Source organism: Lotus japonicus, chromosome 1 (assembly GCF_012489685.1).
Source record: "Lotus japonicus ecotype B-129 chromosome 1, LjGifu_v1.2".
Taxonomy (NCBI): domain Eukaryota; kingdom Viridiplantae; phylum Streptophyta; class Magnoliopsida; order Fabales; family Fabaceae; genus Lotus; species Lotus japonicus.
The window spans coordinates 122,383,952-122,402,916 of record NC_080041.1 but is presented as its reverse complement, the minus strand read 5'-3'; the positions used below and the strand labels follow the sequence as shown (position 1 = coordinate 122,402,916).

Genomic DNA, 18,965 nt, shown 5'->3' with positions numbered 1-18,965 from the left:
ATAGCAACTATCAAGTGTAAGTGTCAATGACCTTCACCAAATCATTAGCAAATGTTCAATTAATAATAAACTGAGGGGAAATATAAATTGACAAATTGACTCAAACTCAACCCATCATTGACCCGTCAAAATACGGGTTGGGTCGAAACATGTGGGGCCAAGTCCACTTTGCCTCCCTATTAACATCAATCACAACTCTTTACTTTTTCATTATTTTCTTCCCATGTCTCTTCTCTTCACCTCATTCACAAGCCCTAGGAAGACGAAACAAACGTGCGATTTCCACTCGGAACTCTCCTTCCTTGCCACCCCAGTTGGAGAAGATTGAAGATTCACGGTTCCCTTCCATGGAGAATGCTGAAAAACACGGTAACTCTATCTGTCTCTTGAATCTTCCTGAACTCATTCTTGATTGCATCCTCAAACGCCTCTCACCAATGGAGCTCATCAAAATGTCCGAGGTGTGCACTTGTTTAAGGGATGCATGTAGAAGCGATCATCTGTGGGAAAACCTCATCAACCAGAAATGGGGTAGAATCATTAATGGTGAGTCTACTTTCAAAGAGTGGCAATGGCACCTAACAAAATTGAATTCAATAGAAACCCTCTTTAACATCAATCTGGATTGGTCACTTGGGTCTTTGTGTGGTTCTTTGCATGAGCTATGCATTGGCTCATATCTAGAAGGTTGTGGGCATGTTCAGAGGTTCTTGTCAAATAATCCCATGATGGGTCTTTACTTGTCTCTAGACACTGGCAAGTTCTGGTTTCCAGCTCAAGTGTACTGCGATTGCGCTCTCGTTTCCAACGTCTTATTTAGCTATGACTCCAACACTGATACCTTTAAAGCAAGGTGAGGTGACCCTTTTAAGTTTTCAGTTTTGAAATGCTAATTCAATTGTCACATTAGTGGTTTCATCACTTTCATGGCTTAATTAGGTGAATTAGTTTGTGGTTTGTGACTAAATGTATAACTTAGTGCATGTTTGGTGACAAAATTGATTGATTTAGTGGGAAAAAATACTGATTTAAATGTACTATATACTAGGGCACCAAGTTGGGGATGGAAGGTTATAGGGCACGGTTTCCGCTGGGAAAAGCTGAGAATTTCCCCAGTTGAAGACCCTACATGTGTTCGTTACTTCTGTGACTGTTTGGAAGACTTATAGCCTGTTGATCATGTCGAGATCCAATACAAAGAAAGGCGTGAAGCTCATTATGGTATGTTTTCAATTTTATAATTGAACTTTTTCTATAAATTTTAAGATGAAAACAACTGTTGGTTTGGATCAGATTTATGTAGGTTTCGATTATCAATTTCTGTCTGCATTGCATATTAATTTTTCTAATAGTGGTATTGTTGATAGCTTTACCTTAATTTTCATCTGCAAATTGAATAATTAGGTGTTTGATTAAGGTTTATCAATTATCACTAAGGTACTGTATTGAATGGTTTGCAGATTGGTTATACGGTATTATTGATCACTTGGACTCATGTAATGAGAATGAGGGTTACTGTAGCTGTCGTGATTCAGGTGAGAAATCATTTTGCACGACTTAAATTGTCTCGTATCAGTCACATTGTTATGTTTAACTGACTATTTGATTTGATTATCCCAAAAAATGAGTGTTGGTAGCGCTCCTCTATTTAAATGAGCCTCCTGTCACAAAAAAATGATATGATACAAGCCTAGACCTCTGTTACTTAGCTAACTAGTATTTTTCGAGAGTAAGGGTCTTTTTGCATAGAAATTGTGTTTTGCTCAACGTCAATAACACAATTTTGCTCCATTCATGTTTAGTGCCTAGAATGCAAAATCTCACTTTCAGATGCAAAATTAACTGACATTTGGGGATCAAGAAAGTTCAAACACACACTAAACCATTTTTTCCTTTTTACCAACAAAGAAAAATTTATTCATTGGAGTATAAGGGCTTCCAACTTCTCCAACTCTTATACATAAATCTGAGTTACTTTAGGTGAAATTAAAGGTCAAGCTTCCAAGAAAAACCCAATCCAAATTCTTTTCCCAAATATTAGCTAATGAGAAAACCTAAATCTGATTAAAGTCCATAAAGAAGCTACCACATGAGCAGCCCAGTAAGCCGCAGATGGTGTCACTAACATTGTAGACCAAATCGATCTACATGCATGCTAGATTGCTAATAGTGCTAAAATAATGTGCCACATAAGCTACAGACAATTTCCTATCAGATCCTAACTTCTCTGGAGTTGTTTGCTGACAGAACAAAAATTCAAGCATAATAAGTAGCCAAAATGATCCGACAGTAACTGCACAAATAGTCCCAAAATTCTGCCACATATAGAAGAGACAAAACTCCTGTGTCCACTTAGGGTGTGTTTGTGAGTTGAGATTTGGAGGGGAGGGAAGGGAAAGGGGAGGCGTAAGAGCTTCTATCTATACCCTTGGAGCTAGCATACCATTTATGGAACTTCAAACTTGTGCAGTAAAAAGATTTCATCTTTCAAACATATACACCTGGAGCTAGCACACCTATAATGGAAAATTTTGTTAAAAAACAACTCCTTTCTTCCATTGAAACCCTTTGACGACCAAGCGGGCTTTGTACTTTACCTGCTTCCAATCACTGTTCAGCTTGAACACCCGTTTGTTCTGAAATTTTCTCTTGCCCTTCAGAAGCTTTACCTACTCATACGTCTGATTCTTCTGCAAGGAACTCATTTCTTCTTGCATGCCTTGAGTCCATCTGTCTTTATCAGCATGAGATCTAGCTTCACAAAATCTTTCTAGCTCACTTTGATGCGTGAGAAGAATATAATCTGATTCTGAATACTTTTGTTGATGAAATACTTTTGTCGATGTATTCTTGTTGTTCTCTCTCGAGGCTCATCAATAAGAGGATGTTCTTCATCATCACCCAGCGCGGGTGATTGTTCCCCCCATTAAAGACCTTCGTCCTCTTACTCTTCCTCTCCTTCTATGGGCTCTCTTTACATTCTTTCAATATCTGTGGCTAACTGAATGGGCATAGGCCTGGAAGGACTTTATGAAGCACTTGTAAATGGATTTAAGTAATCTTTGTGGAACACGGCATTTTTTCTTCTGATGGCCTCCTTCGCTTCAGGATCACATAACCTTTATCCAAATTCTTCATCTCTGTGTCCTATTAAAATTAAAATTTATGGAGTAAACTTGACACATCAAGTTTTTTGTCTCTGATCCTAGGATTAATGTGCAAACCACTTTGCATATGGATTGATTGAGATCCTCTCCCTTTTTTCTATCTCAATTCCCATCCCACCAATTAACAGTTGACACGTATTTAAAATTTCCCACATCGTTTAATGTTGGTATCTTGAACAGTGCATTTTCAAATCATGTGACAAATTTCAAGTGGTGAGATAAGAACAAAGAAGAAACAATTCAGCATGTATATAGGGAGTGAATGAGGCAGCTGATAAAATGGCTAAGTTGGCTCTCAACAAGATTCTTAGTTATAAATATCTCCTCCTCATAGTGTGATCCGATCCCCTTGCTTTCTGTTAGTTAGTTTTGTCTTTTAGGTTCACTGTACCAAAAAAAAAAACAGACAACTTAGATCCCTAATGTATATATAGTTGTGATTTTAATTTTCTTTCCTGATTATAGGGACGCTGGTTGTAAGGCTCAGGGATTACCTTGATGGGCAACTTGCCGGAATTACGCAAGTCTATCTACCAAGAGATAATATTGGGAGAGAAGGAGACATGCGCACTGGATTCTATGGAGGAATCAGAAAGCTTAACAGTGAAGAAGAGATTCAAAAATGGATGGAGCAATTTAGCTAATGATCGTTGCTTGTTCACAGAGCAAAACTTTGCATTTCAATATATTTTATTGTAGGTAATGGTTTTTGCTGTGAAATTTCTATTAGCAAAACACATGAAATGAATTATGGCAGTCAGATTTTAATCCCAGTCTAATAGTGTATGGTTACTCATTTTCGAGTTTTTCTCCACAGATGAAACTGAGCTATTCTTGTATTTCGTTGGAGAATCCATATATAAAATATTAATCTGAATCCCGCGAAAATGTGGCGTCGCCAACTCATCTTTATTACATCAAACAAAAGCATACAGCTCATCATTAAATTTAATGTGTCATTTTTCAAACCTATGAAACTCTTCTTTAAACCCTTCGAACTCTAGACATTGCTATTACTTTCTTACTACGACTGCCCGGCATGCCGCCTTCTTTGGCTCACTACGGCTCATAACTGACCCATCACAACACACTAACTACCTCCTCCACAGTCCATGCCACAGCAATTGCGACACTATTCTAATCGTCTAAGTTTGATTGATTTGATGTGGTTATGACCGGTTTAATTACATGACTGGTCCTGACCTGTGACTGGATCGACCATAGATCTGGTTCTCGATCAAACTGTCTGGTCCGATTTTTATAACAGATTTTGGATTATGTGAAACCAAAAATCTTCAAGCTTCAACTTGCTATGAATCTTCTTAAGAAAATCAAAATCGGTGCCATGTTTAATATGATATATCTTCTCACTTTTGAACATCAATCCTTCATCGCCATTAAACATCCTACAATTAAAATAAGCAAAAACAATAATGTGCTTCATTTTCACAAAGTAAATGCAAGAACCTAAGAAAATAAGAGAGAAATGAGGGAGGGTGGATGCGAGATGCACCGGAAAAAAAGCGCTAATTACAAACAGCTTTTGGTCGCTGTACTCGCTAGTAACCATTAAAAACTGCTAGTCCGAGGTCCAACCAACGACTAAAAATTTATCGGTATTGGTCTCACTAGTATATATTCCAATTTTTTTTTAGAAAGTTGTTGCTAATTTAATGACAGGCAAAGACTATCGACAACTTATCGACGACTTTTTCCGACAGCTAAATCTCATCTGCTATGGATGAAAGTGCTTCATAAGTCAAAAACAAATTCAACTCTTAATTATTTGTCCCCTTTATGATAATATCACAATCCCCAACCACCTAAGTCTCGCATTCATATTTATGTTTCCAATACACCACAGAACAACATACGCTTATTAATAAAATATTTATCAAATGAAGGAAATTTCTTAAAAGGCGACAAATTGAATTTTAAAATTTGAACTTGCAACCTAGTAATAAATTTTATCATAAGAAGCTTACTAATAAAATGACAATTTTTTAAGATCGTTTAGGAATAAAGAATGTAATATGACACTTAGATGAATGAGGATTGCAATATTATCATAAAGAAGGTAAAAATTAAAGACATGTTCGGGGTGGTTGCAAGTTTTTGTTGTAGAGCTTAAATGATATTTTACTTAATTTCAAAATTGTTTCATCCTAATTTTTAAAATCATAAAAATAATTATTTTGTAGTTATGATTTTAGATTCAAGAACATGTAACCACCACCCCGCCATCACCACCAACCACCATCAACCGCCACCATTGCTGTTATCACGCCGCCGCCACACCCGACACCACCACAACTATTGCCACCACCACTTCTACCCTCCACTACGATCATTCTCCACTACGACATTACCTCTACCATCTAGGGCTGAGCACAGACCCAATGCCCGACCCAAACTCGAGCTACCCGGGAGCTTCAAACAAAAATAGGTCGGTCTGGACGGGTCATCGGGTTTAATATGGGACAAAAATGGTTTAGTATGGTTATTGTCGGGCGGGTGCGAGTTTGAAAAATATTTCCTGTCGGTGCCCGAACCCGCCCGAGGTAATAATTATATATATATATATATATATATATATATATAAACTTTGAACCTAGTCTGCTACGGCTATGTATGTCACTTCCCACTAAAGTCTATGTCTCACTTTAACTAGTCTCTACTTCCTATGCTTTTATATTTTTTATTTCAAAAAGCAAGACTTGGGAAAAGTAAAGCAACCTGGTCACGTCTCTCTCTATTCCATTATTTCTCCTCCGTTCATATATTATTCTTAACGTGAGTATGTCATATTCTTAACAAGTATCGCAGGAAGATCGAATTCACCCTTCCCTTCCCTTCCATGGAGGAAGATCACATTGACAGATCTCTCTTGAATTTGCCTGAACCCATTCTGGATTGCATCCTCAAACTCCTCTCACCAATCGAGCTCATCAAAATGTCCATGGTGTGCACTTGTTTAAGGGATGCATGTCGAAGTGATCATTTGTGGGAAAACCACATCAACCAGAAATGGGGTACAATCGTTGGTGATTTTGCTTTCAAAGAGTGGCAATGGCACTTAACAAAATTCAAGTCAGAAGAAGAAGAAGAAGAAGCCCTCTTGGATCAAAATTGCTCACTTGGGTCTTTCTGTGGGTCTTGTCCTTTGCCATGCACTGGCTCATATTTACAGGATTTTAATCAACTTAGGACCTTCTTGCCAAATAACTCCATGTTGGCTCTTTATTTCTCTCTACAGGGTGGCAAGTTTTGGTTTCCAGCTCAATTTTACCGGGTAAACTCTAGCTTCAATTTCAATTTTATGCTTTTCATTATCAAATTCTCATTACTATTTTTCTTCAGGGACCAAGGGTTCGAGACGCCTTATTTCGCTATGACTCCACAAGTCAAACCTTCACAGCAAGGTAAGGGAAGAGATGGGGGACACTTTATTATTATTAACACTTTTCACTTTTTATTTTTGAAATCTTAATTTAATATTAATATTAGTGATTTAATGATGGGATTGGTGGTCTGTGATTGAATGTGCATTCTGGTGAGAAGCTAGAAGCTATAGTTTCTGGTGCCAGAATTGATTCTGTGAAGAAAAAAAACTTGTTATTATACCAGGGAACAGAGGGTGGGTGGGCGATGGTTGTTGTGGAAAGGTATCATGTGGGAAAGGCTGAGACTTTCCCCAGTTGCAACCCCTCCATGCTTTTGTCACGTCTCTGACTGTTTGGAAGACTTAAAGCCTGGTGATCATATTGAGATCCAAGGCAAAAAAAAGAGTGACCCTCATTATGGTAGGTTTCTATTTTCTAACTGAACCTCTTTAAAATTTTAAGATGAAAACAACCATTGGCTTGGATCAGATTTATGTAGGTTGGTTTCAATTATCAATTTTCATCTGCATTGTATGTTAACTTTTCTAATCAGTCATGTTGATGATACTATGATAGCCTTACCTTAATTTTCGTTTGCAAAATAAATAATTGAGTATTTAACTAAGGTTTTTCAATTATCACTAAGGAATTGTAATGGATGGATTGCAGAATGGTTTTATGCTGTTATTGGTCACTTGGACTCATGTAATGAGAACGAGGAGTACTGTTGCTGTCGTCATTCAGGTGAGAAATCATTTTGCATAAATTGAATTGTCTCATATCAATCACATTGTTATGTTTTGCTGATTAGTTGATTTGTTTCATTATCCTTAACCATTGATTTGTTTGTTTTACTAGAAGCAGAACAAGTAACTTCTCGGAAACAAGAATATATAAAGTTACTGATTTCATCATATTAACTTGAAAACCGTGATGTTTTAACCCTATTGTGAATTTGTGATGTTATGTTTAATCAGTATGCCTGTCAAAATAAAAATGAGTATCATAATGCCTAGCATTTTGGAGAGGGAATAAATAGTTTTTTTATTTTTATTTTTTATAAAAAAAGCCAAATTTATTCAATGGAGTATCAGGGCTTCTCCAACCCTTGTACATAAGTTACTTTAATGAAATTCGAAGTCAAAGTTTCTTGGTAAACATAATCCACATTCCTTTCCTAACATTAACTAAGAAGAAACTTTAACTTTGATTAAAGTCCATAAAAAAGCCATCACATGAGCAGCCCTGAAAGCTGGATGTCACCAACATTGCAGACCTAACTGATCTTTATGCATGCCAATAGAGCTAAAAGAATGTGCCACTTAGATTGTGTTTGGTTGGAGGGAAGTGGAGGGGAGGGGTTTTTATAAACTTATCATGTTTGGTTCAGGTTTTAGGAGTGGAGTGGAGGGGGCCAAAACCCCCCATAACTCAATGGCCAATTGGAGGGGGATATTTCATTAGACAACAATACCCTTACTATGTTTTAAAAGCTTTTAAAAGTAAGGGTAACTAAAGTAGTTTTGTTTTAAAATCCCTCCTGTCCCCTCATGAACCTAACAAGAAAGGCGTTGTTCCCCTCCAGATTGATGATTAGGACCACAATTTTCATCACATCTAAATCATTCCCCTTTTTTCAATTTCTATTGTAATTCAGCTTCTATTAATCTTTTGAAACCTCCTTTTTTGATTTTACTCTCTGTCTCATTGCTACTGCCTTCACTCCTGTTGGATACTTCACTGCTCACCCCATTGTTCTTAGAGTTTTGCTCTTCAGATACAGAGCGAGTACCGGCATAACTCTTATAAGAGTTGCTGAGTTTACTACTAGAAAGAATACTCATTTACCAATTAATGCTTTCTTCATCATTGTACAAAGAGAAAGAGGTTCATATAGCTTCACCTTAGACCCTATATCTTCTCTCAACCCATTCAATAACACTTCCATTAGATAATCTTCAACTAATCCAGTTTCAGCCCCTTCATACCTTTCAATATTGCTTGATAAATTCTGCTAGTGACCCACTTTATTTCAGCCTTAGCAAAGCTGCTAACAGATTTTGTGCAATTTGGGGCTGAAATCTCACCAAGATTGCTTTCTGAAATTCCTCTCAATCAATTATTGAATTGCACCTTTCCAACCATTGAAACCAGCTTAAAGCATCACCATCCAATGCCATAAATTCAGCTTCCATTCTCTTCCTCCAACACCCCCTCAATGTGAAATACCTGTTCATTTTATGAATCCAGCCACATGCATCTTCACCAGAAAAAATAGGCATCTCTAATTTCCTCCACTTCCCTATCTCATCGCATGTTGTTTGATCAAAATCACCATTTTGCAGTTTGTCTCGAGTTTCCCTCATAACTACTTATTAAGTGGTTTATTCAGCTAGTTTCATCTGATTACAACAGAAATTGACAGAAATGACCCATCCCTTACTAAGAGTTATGATCCCCCTACTATTCTTTTATTTCTCCTCTCATATACATACATGCTTAATAGGGGGTCGACCCCCATTCCTACCAGAAGACCACTTAAAAGGCTTCCAAGTTCCAAACTGTTTGAAATAGAACTCAGGAAGACTATGCGAGGCAGGGAGATGGTTTTCCAAAACTTGGCAAAATGGTAACTCAAATTGTAAAACCTCTGCTTCAAATACTTTATGTGGGAATAAGAGGTAAATTTTGACAGTTGGATCAAATCGTGCACTGTTAATATTAGAATATAATATCATGTGACTTTCTTAACTAGTTTTGTGAAAATTTGATATAATTATTCTTAAATTGGGTAATGATTTACTCCTCTGAAACTAAAATGAAAGAGTCCTGTGACTGTAAAATTATTAGTATACCACACACCAACTTCTAATTATTTAATGGTTCAAATATCTCAGTGTCATTCATATGCACTCTGACAGAAAAATTAAAATTGTGTCAGCAACATCTATCAAGTATTTGTAGTTGTGTGTTTTTAATTTTCTTTCCTGATTATAGAGACGCTGGTCGTAGAGTTCAGGGAATACCCTCAGTTTGGAACATGCAAGGGATGGTTAAAGCTACTTAGACATAATAATGGGGAACCAGGAATATATCATGGAGGAAGATATCATGGAGGAATTAGAAAGCTTCAGACTGAAGAGGAGATTGAAAAATGGATGAAGCATTTAAGTATTTAACTCATGATCGTATGATAAGATTAAACCTCCTTTGGTCCAAGTTTATCGCCGGAAAAAGAAGAATTTCAGGTCTGGAACCACCTTGGGGGGTGGCGCAGCCACTACTGTGGCCATGGAGACTGCTGAGCAGCCAAAACAGCAGGGAGAGAGGGGAAATACGAATTTGGCAGATGGGTAGAGGCAGTTACCAGTCTGTAGTTATTAGGAGTTAGCCGTTATTAAGTGTGTAAGTTGGTTATTATGTGTGTATGTCAGTTTGTATTCAAAATAGAAACTGCACTATGCAGTTGTATAAATAATAGATGCAGCCTATTAGATGATTGTCCAGAAAATTATAAGTGTGTGGTAGTATTGAGAGAACAGGCTCTCGAATTCCTGCTGTATTGTACTATTGCCAGTAGAGATTCTTCATCTCTGCAGTATCAATAATAATTATCCATTATTCTATTCCCTTATCTTATCATCCTATGTATACATAGCTAGCTTATTCACAAAGCAAAACTTTACATATCCATATCTTTTATTTTTATCATGAAATTTTTATAAACGAAACTCATGAAATGAATTATGCCTGTCAGATTTCGAGGTGAAGAGTAAAGACAAATAACCCCGTCAATAAGACGGTCTCTAAATCATTATTGAGGTAAACTTGTTTTCTTTAACTGAATATTAATTTTAATATTTTGTTCATGTTCTTGCTCAAATATCTATCCATATGCTAAAGACAACACAACAAGCAAGAGAAAAAGTTGGGTGAATAACACAATCACAATGAATGGCGTATAAATCTTAAACTCTTTTTCTAACTAAAATATCATGTTCTTAATTACTCAAATCTTCATACGATAAAGAACAACCCCCAAGAGACAAATCTGGGTGAATAAAACAATGAGAAAATAACCTAGATATCATCATCAGCATGCATGTAGAGATTAAGAGATAGAGTTATGAAGAGTTAATAACCTAGATATCATCATCCTATAGTGGGTCAACTCGCCCTTAAGTGGATGGACCCACTCTTTAATTGGTGGGTCAACCCTCCCTCCCCACTTTTGGTGGGGCGAAATACAAATTGACACAATTTGTCACCTTATAAAATTTAAAAATGTTTTATTCAGATCTTTACATCTCACACTTTGAGATAGATGAAAATAGAAGAGAAAGCACTGAGTAATATAATGTGTGATGTGATAGGAAATACTGTGAGATTAGAAGAAAAAAAAAAGAGTGAAAATGAGATGAAAAAAGAAGTGAAGGATGAAAAAATCATTATTCCTTAAAATTCGTTATTAATGAGGAAACAATAATTTGCTACCCATTCCTCCAAAGGTTGCTTTGTCTGGCAGAATCAGCAAAGTTCTTTCTAACTCTTTGCTTTCTTTAAGATTCCCACAATCATAATAATGTCTCCCCACAAGAACTCTCTACCAAAATTGGAGAACCAAGAAGACCGTAAGATTTCTCTCTTGGATTTGCCAGGGTGGACCTTGGATATCATTCTTGAGCTCCTTCCACCATCAGATTTGTGCAGGGTAGCAAAAGTGTGTACTTATTTGAGAAACAGATGCAGAAGTGATGATTTGTGGGACAAACAAGTGAAGCAGAAGTGGAGTAACCTAATTGGTGATGTTGCTCTTCAAGAGTGGCAGTGGCATACAACAAAGATAAACACACAAAGCATCTTGCTTCTGCAAAATCAGAGTACAGGATCATGTGGCTCTTTTAGTGGTGTTTGGCCTTCTCTAAGCCTTCATTCTTATTTGGAAAATTTTGGAGATTTGACTAGTTTGTTTCAAAAATATTCCAAAATGGCTCTGCTTGTTTGTCTTGAGAGTGGTCGCTTCTGGTTTCCTGCCCAAGTTTATAAGGTTGTAATTTAATTTTAGAAAACTTAATGGTTAGACTTTCATTATAACATTTTCAATAATTGTTATCCCTTGCTTTAATCCTCAGTTTAATTTTGTGTGACTTTTCCTGCAGAGAGTACCACTGTATTGTTATGATGCCATAGTCAGCTATGACTCTAAAACAGACACCTTCCGAGCAAGGCAAAATTCACTTCCTCTCGGAGTTAATTTTTTTTTGAATTTTTTTGTTGGTTCAATTTGGTATAGAGAGTTAATGATATATGATTCTTCTTCAACACTAAACTTAGTGTCTTTCGATAGTTCAGTGTAATATGAACAGATTTTCATCTCAATCTATAAAAAAGTTATGTTTATTTTTTTATCTCATAGTGAGTGCTAACATTTGTTTACACCAATATCCAAAACAATCTTAGTTGGTACTAGTATAAAAGGAAGTTTAAACATATACAAAAGCACAAGCTCATCTAATCATGTACCATACGTTGAAAAAACTGTACATCACTTGATCAAAGAGATTAAATGTCATGAACTAAAATTTTCAAAAGTTGTGTGAAAACAGGTGAATATATAGTTTTTATATTATATTTTTATTTTGATAGAAATGATATGCTTTCTATTTTACAGGTCCCCAAATAATGGGTGGCGAATGATTGAGGGAAACATTGAGTGGGATAGGTTGAGATCATCACCAGTTGAGAATTTTTCGAGGAAATTTTATTTGTCTGATATGAATGATTTGAAGCCAGGAGATCATATTGAGATTCAAAAGAGAAAACGCAAAGAATACCCTTATGGTAATAATAGACCCTCAATATTATATCTTTTATCTAAATATTAAGATATGTGTCATTTTAACTTAATAGCATTTCTTAATTATTTTATGTCTAGGATTTTACATTGATTACCAAATAGTATAATTAAAATTCTTTTCTAACAAATCTATTTACTTACATTTTGAATGAGCTATAGATTGGTGGTTTGCTATAGTTGGTCATCTGGAGTCATGTGATGAGAACGTGAATCATTGTCTTTGCCAACAGAGTGGTGAGAATGAGATTCATACAATATATAGATGCTAGCTTATTTTGTTGTTTTTTTTTTTTTTTCCCTTTTTAGTTGTTGCAAGTTGTAATGTTCAATACATATTATCTTTGTTGATAGATATGTTGGTGGTGGAGTTCAAGCAATACCAACATGGGAGTCGATGGAGAAGATCAGTACTGAACAGAAATGTGTATGAGGAACAGGGCTCTAGGCTTTGCTGGATGGGTGGAATAAGAAAACTTGATAAGGAAGAGGAGATTGAAAGATGGAACAGCCTCTTGAGTTCTAGAAATAATTGACCCTTCCGTGGACAAAATGCATAAAGTTGCATCTTAGTTGTTTCATGCAGTATTAGAATATGCTATTTGCTTTGCAATGGAATTGTATTTCTCACATTTAACATGCTTGGTCTTGATCAATTCCTTCGTAGGGGAGGTGCTATACAAAAAAGGGTCCAGATATAGAGATTAGTTCCCTGCAGTATGTGTTCCTAAGCTCAGTTATAGCTTCTAGTTTGGATTTGTATTGGTTTTCTCTTTTGGCCTTTGGGCGGTTCTCTTGTAATTAGTGGGTTGGAGTACCCCGAGTACTCCTATTAATATACTTTTGCTTACCCAATTTTATTTTCAGCCAAGGAATACATTGTGAAAGTATTGGTTTGAATGGTTCTGGAATCCTAGAGAGTGAGCTGGCGGGGAGGGGGGGTAGAAGTGGCCAGATGGTTGAGGCCCCCTGCTTTTACCCTCAGTGTTTTGTGCTCTTTTGTTTCTTCCCTTCCCTGTACTATGGTTTATTAGCAACCTTCAATGCTAATATTTATTCATTCTTTTTAGCTGTTCAAAAAAAAGAAAAATCAGCTCATAGTCAGTTTGACTCCTTTTATCTCCCTACAAGATGTCGGTCAAAGTTCACATCTAATAAGCCACCAATATATAGTAATATTTAAGCATTCTCTATCAAATATTATATTTTAAACAATCATCTTCACAACTATAGGAAAAATATATGCTAAAGACAAATAACTCCGTGAATAACACGGTTCCTAAAGGCTAAAGCATTATTGATGTAAAACTTATTTACTTTAACATAAATATTGATTTTTTATTTTTGTTATTTTTTTATTATAAGCAATATTCTTGCTCAAATATATATCCATATGCTAAAGACAACAAGCAAGAGATAAAGCTCGGTGAACAACACAATGAATGAGGTATATTATATCTTTAACTCTTTTTTTTTCTAACTATATATGTCATGTTCTTAATTACTCAAATCTTCATATTTATACGATTGAGAACAATAACCAAGCTAAGAGACAAATCTGGGTGAATAAAACAATGAGAAAAAGACCTAGATATCATCATGAGCATGCATGTAGAGATTAAGAGAGAATAATGAAATTATTTACACTTTCATTACACTCACACAAAAGTTAGATAAAAAGAGAAATAATAATATGATACAAAATATATAAAGATAGGAAGAAAAATATGAGTAAAAATGCGATAAAGGAAAAAATTGGTGCAAATGGATAAAAACTCTGGTAAAGCTCAAGCGCAATCAGTGGCGGAACTTGACATAAATGTTTGGAGGAGCTAAAATATTGTGTAAGTTAGAGTATGTTTTGATTGATAATTTTTGTTCAAACACAAACATGATTCCGCATATCTTTATGTATTAATTAATAAAGAAGTTAAAATTTATCACGCAAAACTTGATTCGGAAAAATAAAAGTTTACCATGATAATTTTAAAAACATCTAACTAGCTAACACTCGCAATAAAAAAGAAGAGAAGAGAAAGAAATAATATATGTGATATACGATATAATTTATTTTTCATTTCACCTTATATCACATATCACGTACATTTATCACTTATCTTTTATTTTTTATCCTCTCATATAAAAAATGAAAATACAGATTACAATTTCACTTTTGATTAACAAGAACAATTTTTATAAAAAGATATATAAGATCTTTATTAACTATAAAAAGATATATGATAAAAAGACAATGCTTTAAGTTTAGAGGTACATAGGTTGCACGAACATCAAAAAAGAAAAAAGTAATTGAAACATGTGAGTGTGAATAGGTATAGGTAGTTAGTATAAGAGAAAGAGTGATTACTTTGAAGTATTATTTACTAAATGTAATCTCTTAATTTGCTTCAACACAATTGTATATATCTTACTAATACTTTTAGTTTTTTAGAAAATGGTGAGGGAGCTGCAACTCCCTTATGTCCCCATGAAGGTCCGCCGCTGAGCACAACACAATTTTTATATATATATATATATATATATATATATATATATATATATATATATATATATATATATATATTATGAAAATGTATTGATAATATGAGAATGAATCATGACCATTAAATTTAATTATGTATGATCAAGATTAAAACTATTCAATGGTCATTAGCCCCTTAGAAATGTCAAGAAAGTCACATAACTTCATATTTTAATCTTGACCATTATAATTAGATCCAACGGTCATGATTTATTCTTATATTGTATAAAAACTTTTTTTTATAAAATACATTATATATATATATATATATGATTAACATTGAAATTTATTTAATAGTCTCACCAAATAAAAATGTTGTGTAATTAACTTGTAAAAAAGTCACATGTATGTGTGCATGTGACTATATATGGATGTACATTAGGTCACATGCTATGTGACTTTTAATTTGTAGATAAAACACATTAAGTTAATGAACAAAGTAACTTTATCGGAAAAATGGCTTTGACCTAACACATCAATCCAGTTAACCCGCCAAGAAAGTCTAATGAGTTAGATGATTCAATTCATAAACCCGTCCAACCGACCAACCACCCGAGCTAGCCAACGATGGAGCTTTATTTCCTTAAACAAATGTTTTTGTGTTTGTTATGTTTTGAGCAAGTTTTGGCCGAGAAACTCGAAACTCGTTAATTTTACATCACACTATTTATTTTTTTCAATTTTTAATTTTATAGTGGGTCAGCTCACCTTAAGTGGGTCAACCCATTTTAATTTGTGGGTCAACCCGCCCCTCCCCACTTTTTTTTAGGATCACAAATTGGCATACTTAACCACCCTATAAAATTCCTTATTAATGAGGAAACATTCGCTACTCATGTTGCTTTGTGTAGTAGAATCATCAAAATTATATCAAACTCTTTGCTTTCTTTAAGGTTACCACAAAATTATAACCATGTCTCTCCACAAGAACTCTCTACCAAAATTTGAGAAACAAGAAGACTGTAAGATTTCTCTCTTGGATTTGCCAGGGTGTATCTTGGATGTCATTCTTGAGCTCCTTCCACCATCAGATTTGTGCAGGGTAGCACAAGTGTGTACTTATTTGAGAAACAGAAGCAGAAGTGATAATTTGTGAGACAAACAAGTGAAGCAGAAGTGGAGTAACCTAATTGGTGATGTTGCTCTTCAAGAGTGGCAGTGGCATACAACAAAGATAAACACACAAAGTATCTTGCTGCTGCAAAATCAAAGTAGAGGATCATGTGGCTCTTTTAGTGGTGTTTGGCCTTCTCTAAGCCTTAATTCTTATTTGAAAAATTTTGGGGACATCACTAGTTTATTTCAAAATTGTCCCAAAATGGCTCTGTTTGTTTGTCTTGAGAGTGGTCGCTTCTGGTTTCCTGCTCAAGCTTATCTTAAGGTTAGACTTTTAATTAGAATAATTAATTATTAGCTTCCATCAAGTAATTTTGCTCCTAATTTTTCATTATTATACTTTTAATAATTTCTATTTCTTAGTTCGATCTTCTATAACTTTGTTTGCAGAGAATGCCACTATATTTTTATGATGTCATTGTTAGTTATAACTCTGAAACAGACACCTTCAGAGCAAGGTAAAATTCACTTCCACTCTTCCTATCTAGAGTAATAATGAACTCCAATTTGTTTGTTCTTGTTTAAACTTGGTGTAGAGAGTTAATGAAATTATTGTTCTTCAACGCTCAACTTGATCTGTATTTTATATCAGTTAGTATTAACATATACGAGCTTTCATTTTAATTTATAAAAAGAGTTTGTTCATTGATTTTTAAACCCCAAAGTAAGCTAAAGTTTGTTTTCACAAAGTGCCAACAAGTATCCAAAATAGTCTTAGTTGGTATAAAAGAAATTATAAACATATACAAGTGCACAAGTCCATTTAATCTCCTACCATACACTAAATTCAACATTTGGAATAACAAGGATAATATGGATAGAATTATAGACCAAATGACCGTAGATACTATAATTCGATTTCATAAAGTAACATTTTCAAAAGTTAAAGTTGTGTGTGGAAACAGGTAAATAATTTTTATATTATATTTTCATTTGATAGTAAATTATATGCTTTCTATTTTACAGGTCCCCAAACAACGAGTGGCGAATGATTGGGAGAAACATTGAGTGGGATAGGTTGAGATCATCACCAGCTGAGAATTTTTCAAGGAAATTTTATATGTCTAATAAGAATGATTTGAAGCCAGGGGATCATATTGAGATTCAAAGGAGAAAACGTAGAGAATGCCCTTATGGTAATTAATAGACCCTCAACATATCTTTTATTTAAATATTAAGATGTGTCATTTTAACTTAATAGCATTTCTTAATTATTTGATGTCTAGGATTTTACATTGATTACCAAATAGTATAAAATAAAAATTATTTTCTGACAAATCTATTTACTTACATTTTGAATGAGCTGTAGATTGGTGGTATGCTATAGTTGGTCATTTGGAATCATGTGATGAGAACGTGAATCATTGTAGTTGCCAGCAGAGTGGTGAGAATGAGATTCAAACAATAGATGCTAGCTTATTTTGTTGTTTCAGTTTTTTTCCTTTTTAGTTAACGTTGTTGCAACTTGTAATGTTCAATACATATTATCTTTGTTGATAGATATGTTGGTGGTGGAGTTCATGCAATACCAACATTGGATTGGATGGAGAAAAACAGTGTTGAACAGAAATGTGTATGAGGATCAGGCTGACTCTAGGCTTTCTTGGTTGGGTGGAATAAGAAAACTTGATAAGGAAGAGGAGATTGAAAGATGGAAAAGCCTCTTGAATTAGTAGAATAATTTACCCTTCCTTGGACAAAATGTATAGCAGTTGCTTCTTAGATGTTGAGCGATGATGTATCAGTATCGGTTAAAAGGCAAAATGGTGCCCTTCCTGCAAATTTAAATTAATGACTCAAAACCCAGGAGTAAAAGAGACTTTCCAGTTTCCACCTCTCAAGTAAGGATAGAGGTGACCTTTCATATGTTGTGCTCTATCATCGCTCAACTTTTCGGTAATTACGTTGAATCAATTCTCTCCGATTGACGAGATACACACAATTGCCGCCATGCCAAACAATCTTTTCATGAAGAGACATATACTTATAGTTAAGCTAAACTAGCAAGACCAATCCGGAATTTCGCCTCCAAAGTAATCACGCTCACCCCAAATCATGGGTATACCAAATACGTAAGGCAAACAAGACCATTTTAATTGTCCTGTACCACTACTAGAAAAAAGACTTTTCACATCAGGGTTTTCACATCGGTTAATCAATTACCTTATGTAAAAGATGACGCGGTGGCAATATTGAAATTATCGTGAAGTTTTATGATAGTTTTCACATCAGTTAGGAATATGTCTGATGTGAAAAGTAATTAGGAAACACTTTTTACAACGGTTGTTAGAATAAGCGATGTGAAAGCTAAATGCGGTGGCATTTTTGAAATTTTAATGAAATACTTTTTACATCGGTTATAATATAAGCGATGTAAAAAGCCCATCTTTTCTTTAGTTTTCACATCGGTTATATTATAACCGATGTGAAAAGTCTCAGTTTTTGAGTTTTGACATCGGTTTTGTTATAACCGTTGTGAAAGATCATTTTTTTTTTAATTTTTACACAGGATACAAAGATCAGTATTCGTTCAAAGTGCTTTCTTCCTCTTTCACCGTTGAAAACCTAAGTCGCCTACGCTCTTGCTCCTCTTTCGCCGTTGCTCGTCGTCGCTTGCCGTCGCTCGCCGTCGCTTGCCGTCGCTCGTGCGTTGTGCAGGTCCTGTTTCGCCGTTGTTCGCCGTCGCTAGCTCACCGTTCACCTCACTCATTCTCTCTCAGTCTCGCCGTTGTTCCGCAGTCGCTCGTCGTCGCTCGTGCAGCTCTGTGGTCCACTTTGATTCCTTGCGTTAAGGTGCGTTGCTTTCTTGTTCTTTGTTTCATGGATTGGAGCATATTGTTTGATATGGGTTTTGAAGTTTGCAGTGTTCATAACATACTGTTGGTTTTTTCTTCAATCTATGAATA

The 18,965-nt window shown here is 35.1% G+C and overlaps 2 protein-coding genes and 1 long non-coding RNA gene across 8 annotated transcripts; all 3 read left to right on the top strand.

Moving 5' to 3' along the window:
• The first annotated feature begins 230 nt into the window (after positions 1–230).
• Positions 231–3,981, top strand: LOC130730073 (uncharacterized). The gene is made up of 4 exons (XR_009016227.1): positions 231–853; positions 1,049–1,221; positions 1,461–1,535; positions 3,633–3,981. It is a non-coding gene; the product is annotated as an uncharacterized LOC130730073 (long non-coding RNA).
• Positions 3,982–5,898: 1,917 nt separating this feature from the next.
• LOC130730071 (F-box protein At2g26850-like) lies at positions 5,899–13,270 on the top strand. 5 transcript variants are annotated; one of them, XM_057581955.1, is made up of 10 exons: positions 6,179–6,316; positions 6,424–6,459; positions 6,528–6,589; positions 7,220–7,294; positions 10,308–10,372; positions 11,115–11,597; positions 11,710–11,777; positions 12,222–12,391; positions 12,567–12,641; positions 12,759–13,270. In XM_057581955.1, exons 6-10 carry the CDS (start codon positions 11,133–11,135, stop codon positions 12,938–12,940), a joined length of 960 nt encoding a protein of 319 aa, XP_057437938.1. In that variant the 5' UTR covers positions 6,179–6,316; positions 6,424–6,459; positions 6,528–6,589; positions 7,220–7,294; positions 10,308–10,372; positions 11,115–11,132; the 3' UTR covers positions 12,941–13,270. The 5 variants fall into 5 exon arrangements, with proteins under 5 accessions (XP_057437942.1, XP_057437941.1, XP_057437938.1 ...); XM_057581956.1 differs by lacking the exon at positions 6,179–6,316 and having other exon boundaries at positions 6,407–6,459; XM_057581957.1 differs by lacking the exons at positions 6,179–6,316; positions 6,424–6,459; positions 6,528–6,589 and adding an exon at positions 6,905–6,970.
• Positions 13,271–15,773: 2,503 nt separating this feature from the next.
• On the top strand, positions 15,774–17,925 carry LOC130730069 (F-box protein At2g26850-like). 2 transcript variants are annotated; one of them, XM_057581953.1, is made up of 5 exons: positions 15,774–16,324; positions 16,450–16,517; positions 17,026–17,195; positions 17,369–17,443; positions 17,560–17,925. In XM_057581953.1, the coding sequence occupies exons 1-5, from the start codon at positions 16,262–16,264 to the stop codon at positions 17,730–17,732; spliced, it is 549 nt and encodes a 182-aa protein (XP_057437936.1). In that variant the 5' UTR covers positions 15,774–16,261; the 3' UTR covers positions 17,733–17,925. The 2 variants fall into 2 exon arrangements, with proteins under 2 accessions (XP_057437936.1, XP_057437937.1); XM_057581954.1 differs by lacking the exon at positions 17,369–17,443.
• Positions 17,926–18,965: the final 1,040 nt, after the last annotated feature.

Excerpts from the sequence above, each read along its gene's own strand:
- LOC130730071 (XM_057581955.1), top strand. The coding sequence starts at position 11,133 with ATGTCTCCCCACAAGAACTCTCTACCAAAATTGGAGAACCAAGAAGAC. Across the intron at positions 11,778-12,221 it reads ACAGACACCTTCCGAGCAAG|GTCCCCAAATAATGGGTGGC; the intron begins GCAAAATTCACT and ends TCTATTTTACAG. Across the intron at positions 12,642-12,758 it reads TTGTCTTTGCCAACAGAGTG|ATATGTTGGTGGTGGAGTTC; the intron begins GTGAGAATGAGA and ends CTTTGTTGATAG.
- LOC130730069 (XM_057581953.1), top strand. The coding sequence starts at position 16,262 with ATGGCTCTGTTTGTTTGTCTTGAGAGTGGTCGCTTCTGGTTTCCTGCT. Across the intron at positions 16,518-17,025 it reads ACAGACACCTTCAGAGCAAG|GTCCCCAAACAACGAGTGGC; the intron begins GTAAAATTCACT and ends TCTATTTTACAG. Across the intron at positions 17,196-17,368 it reads ACGTAGAGAATGCCCTTATG|ATTGGTGGTATGCTATAGTT; the intron begins GTAATTAATAGA and ends AATGAGCTGTAG.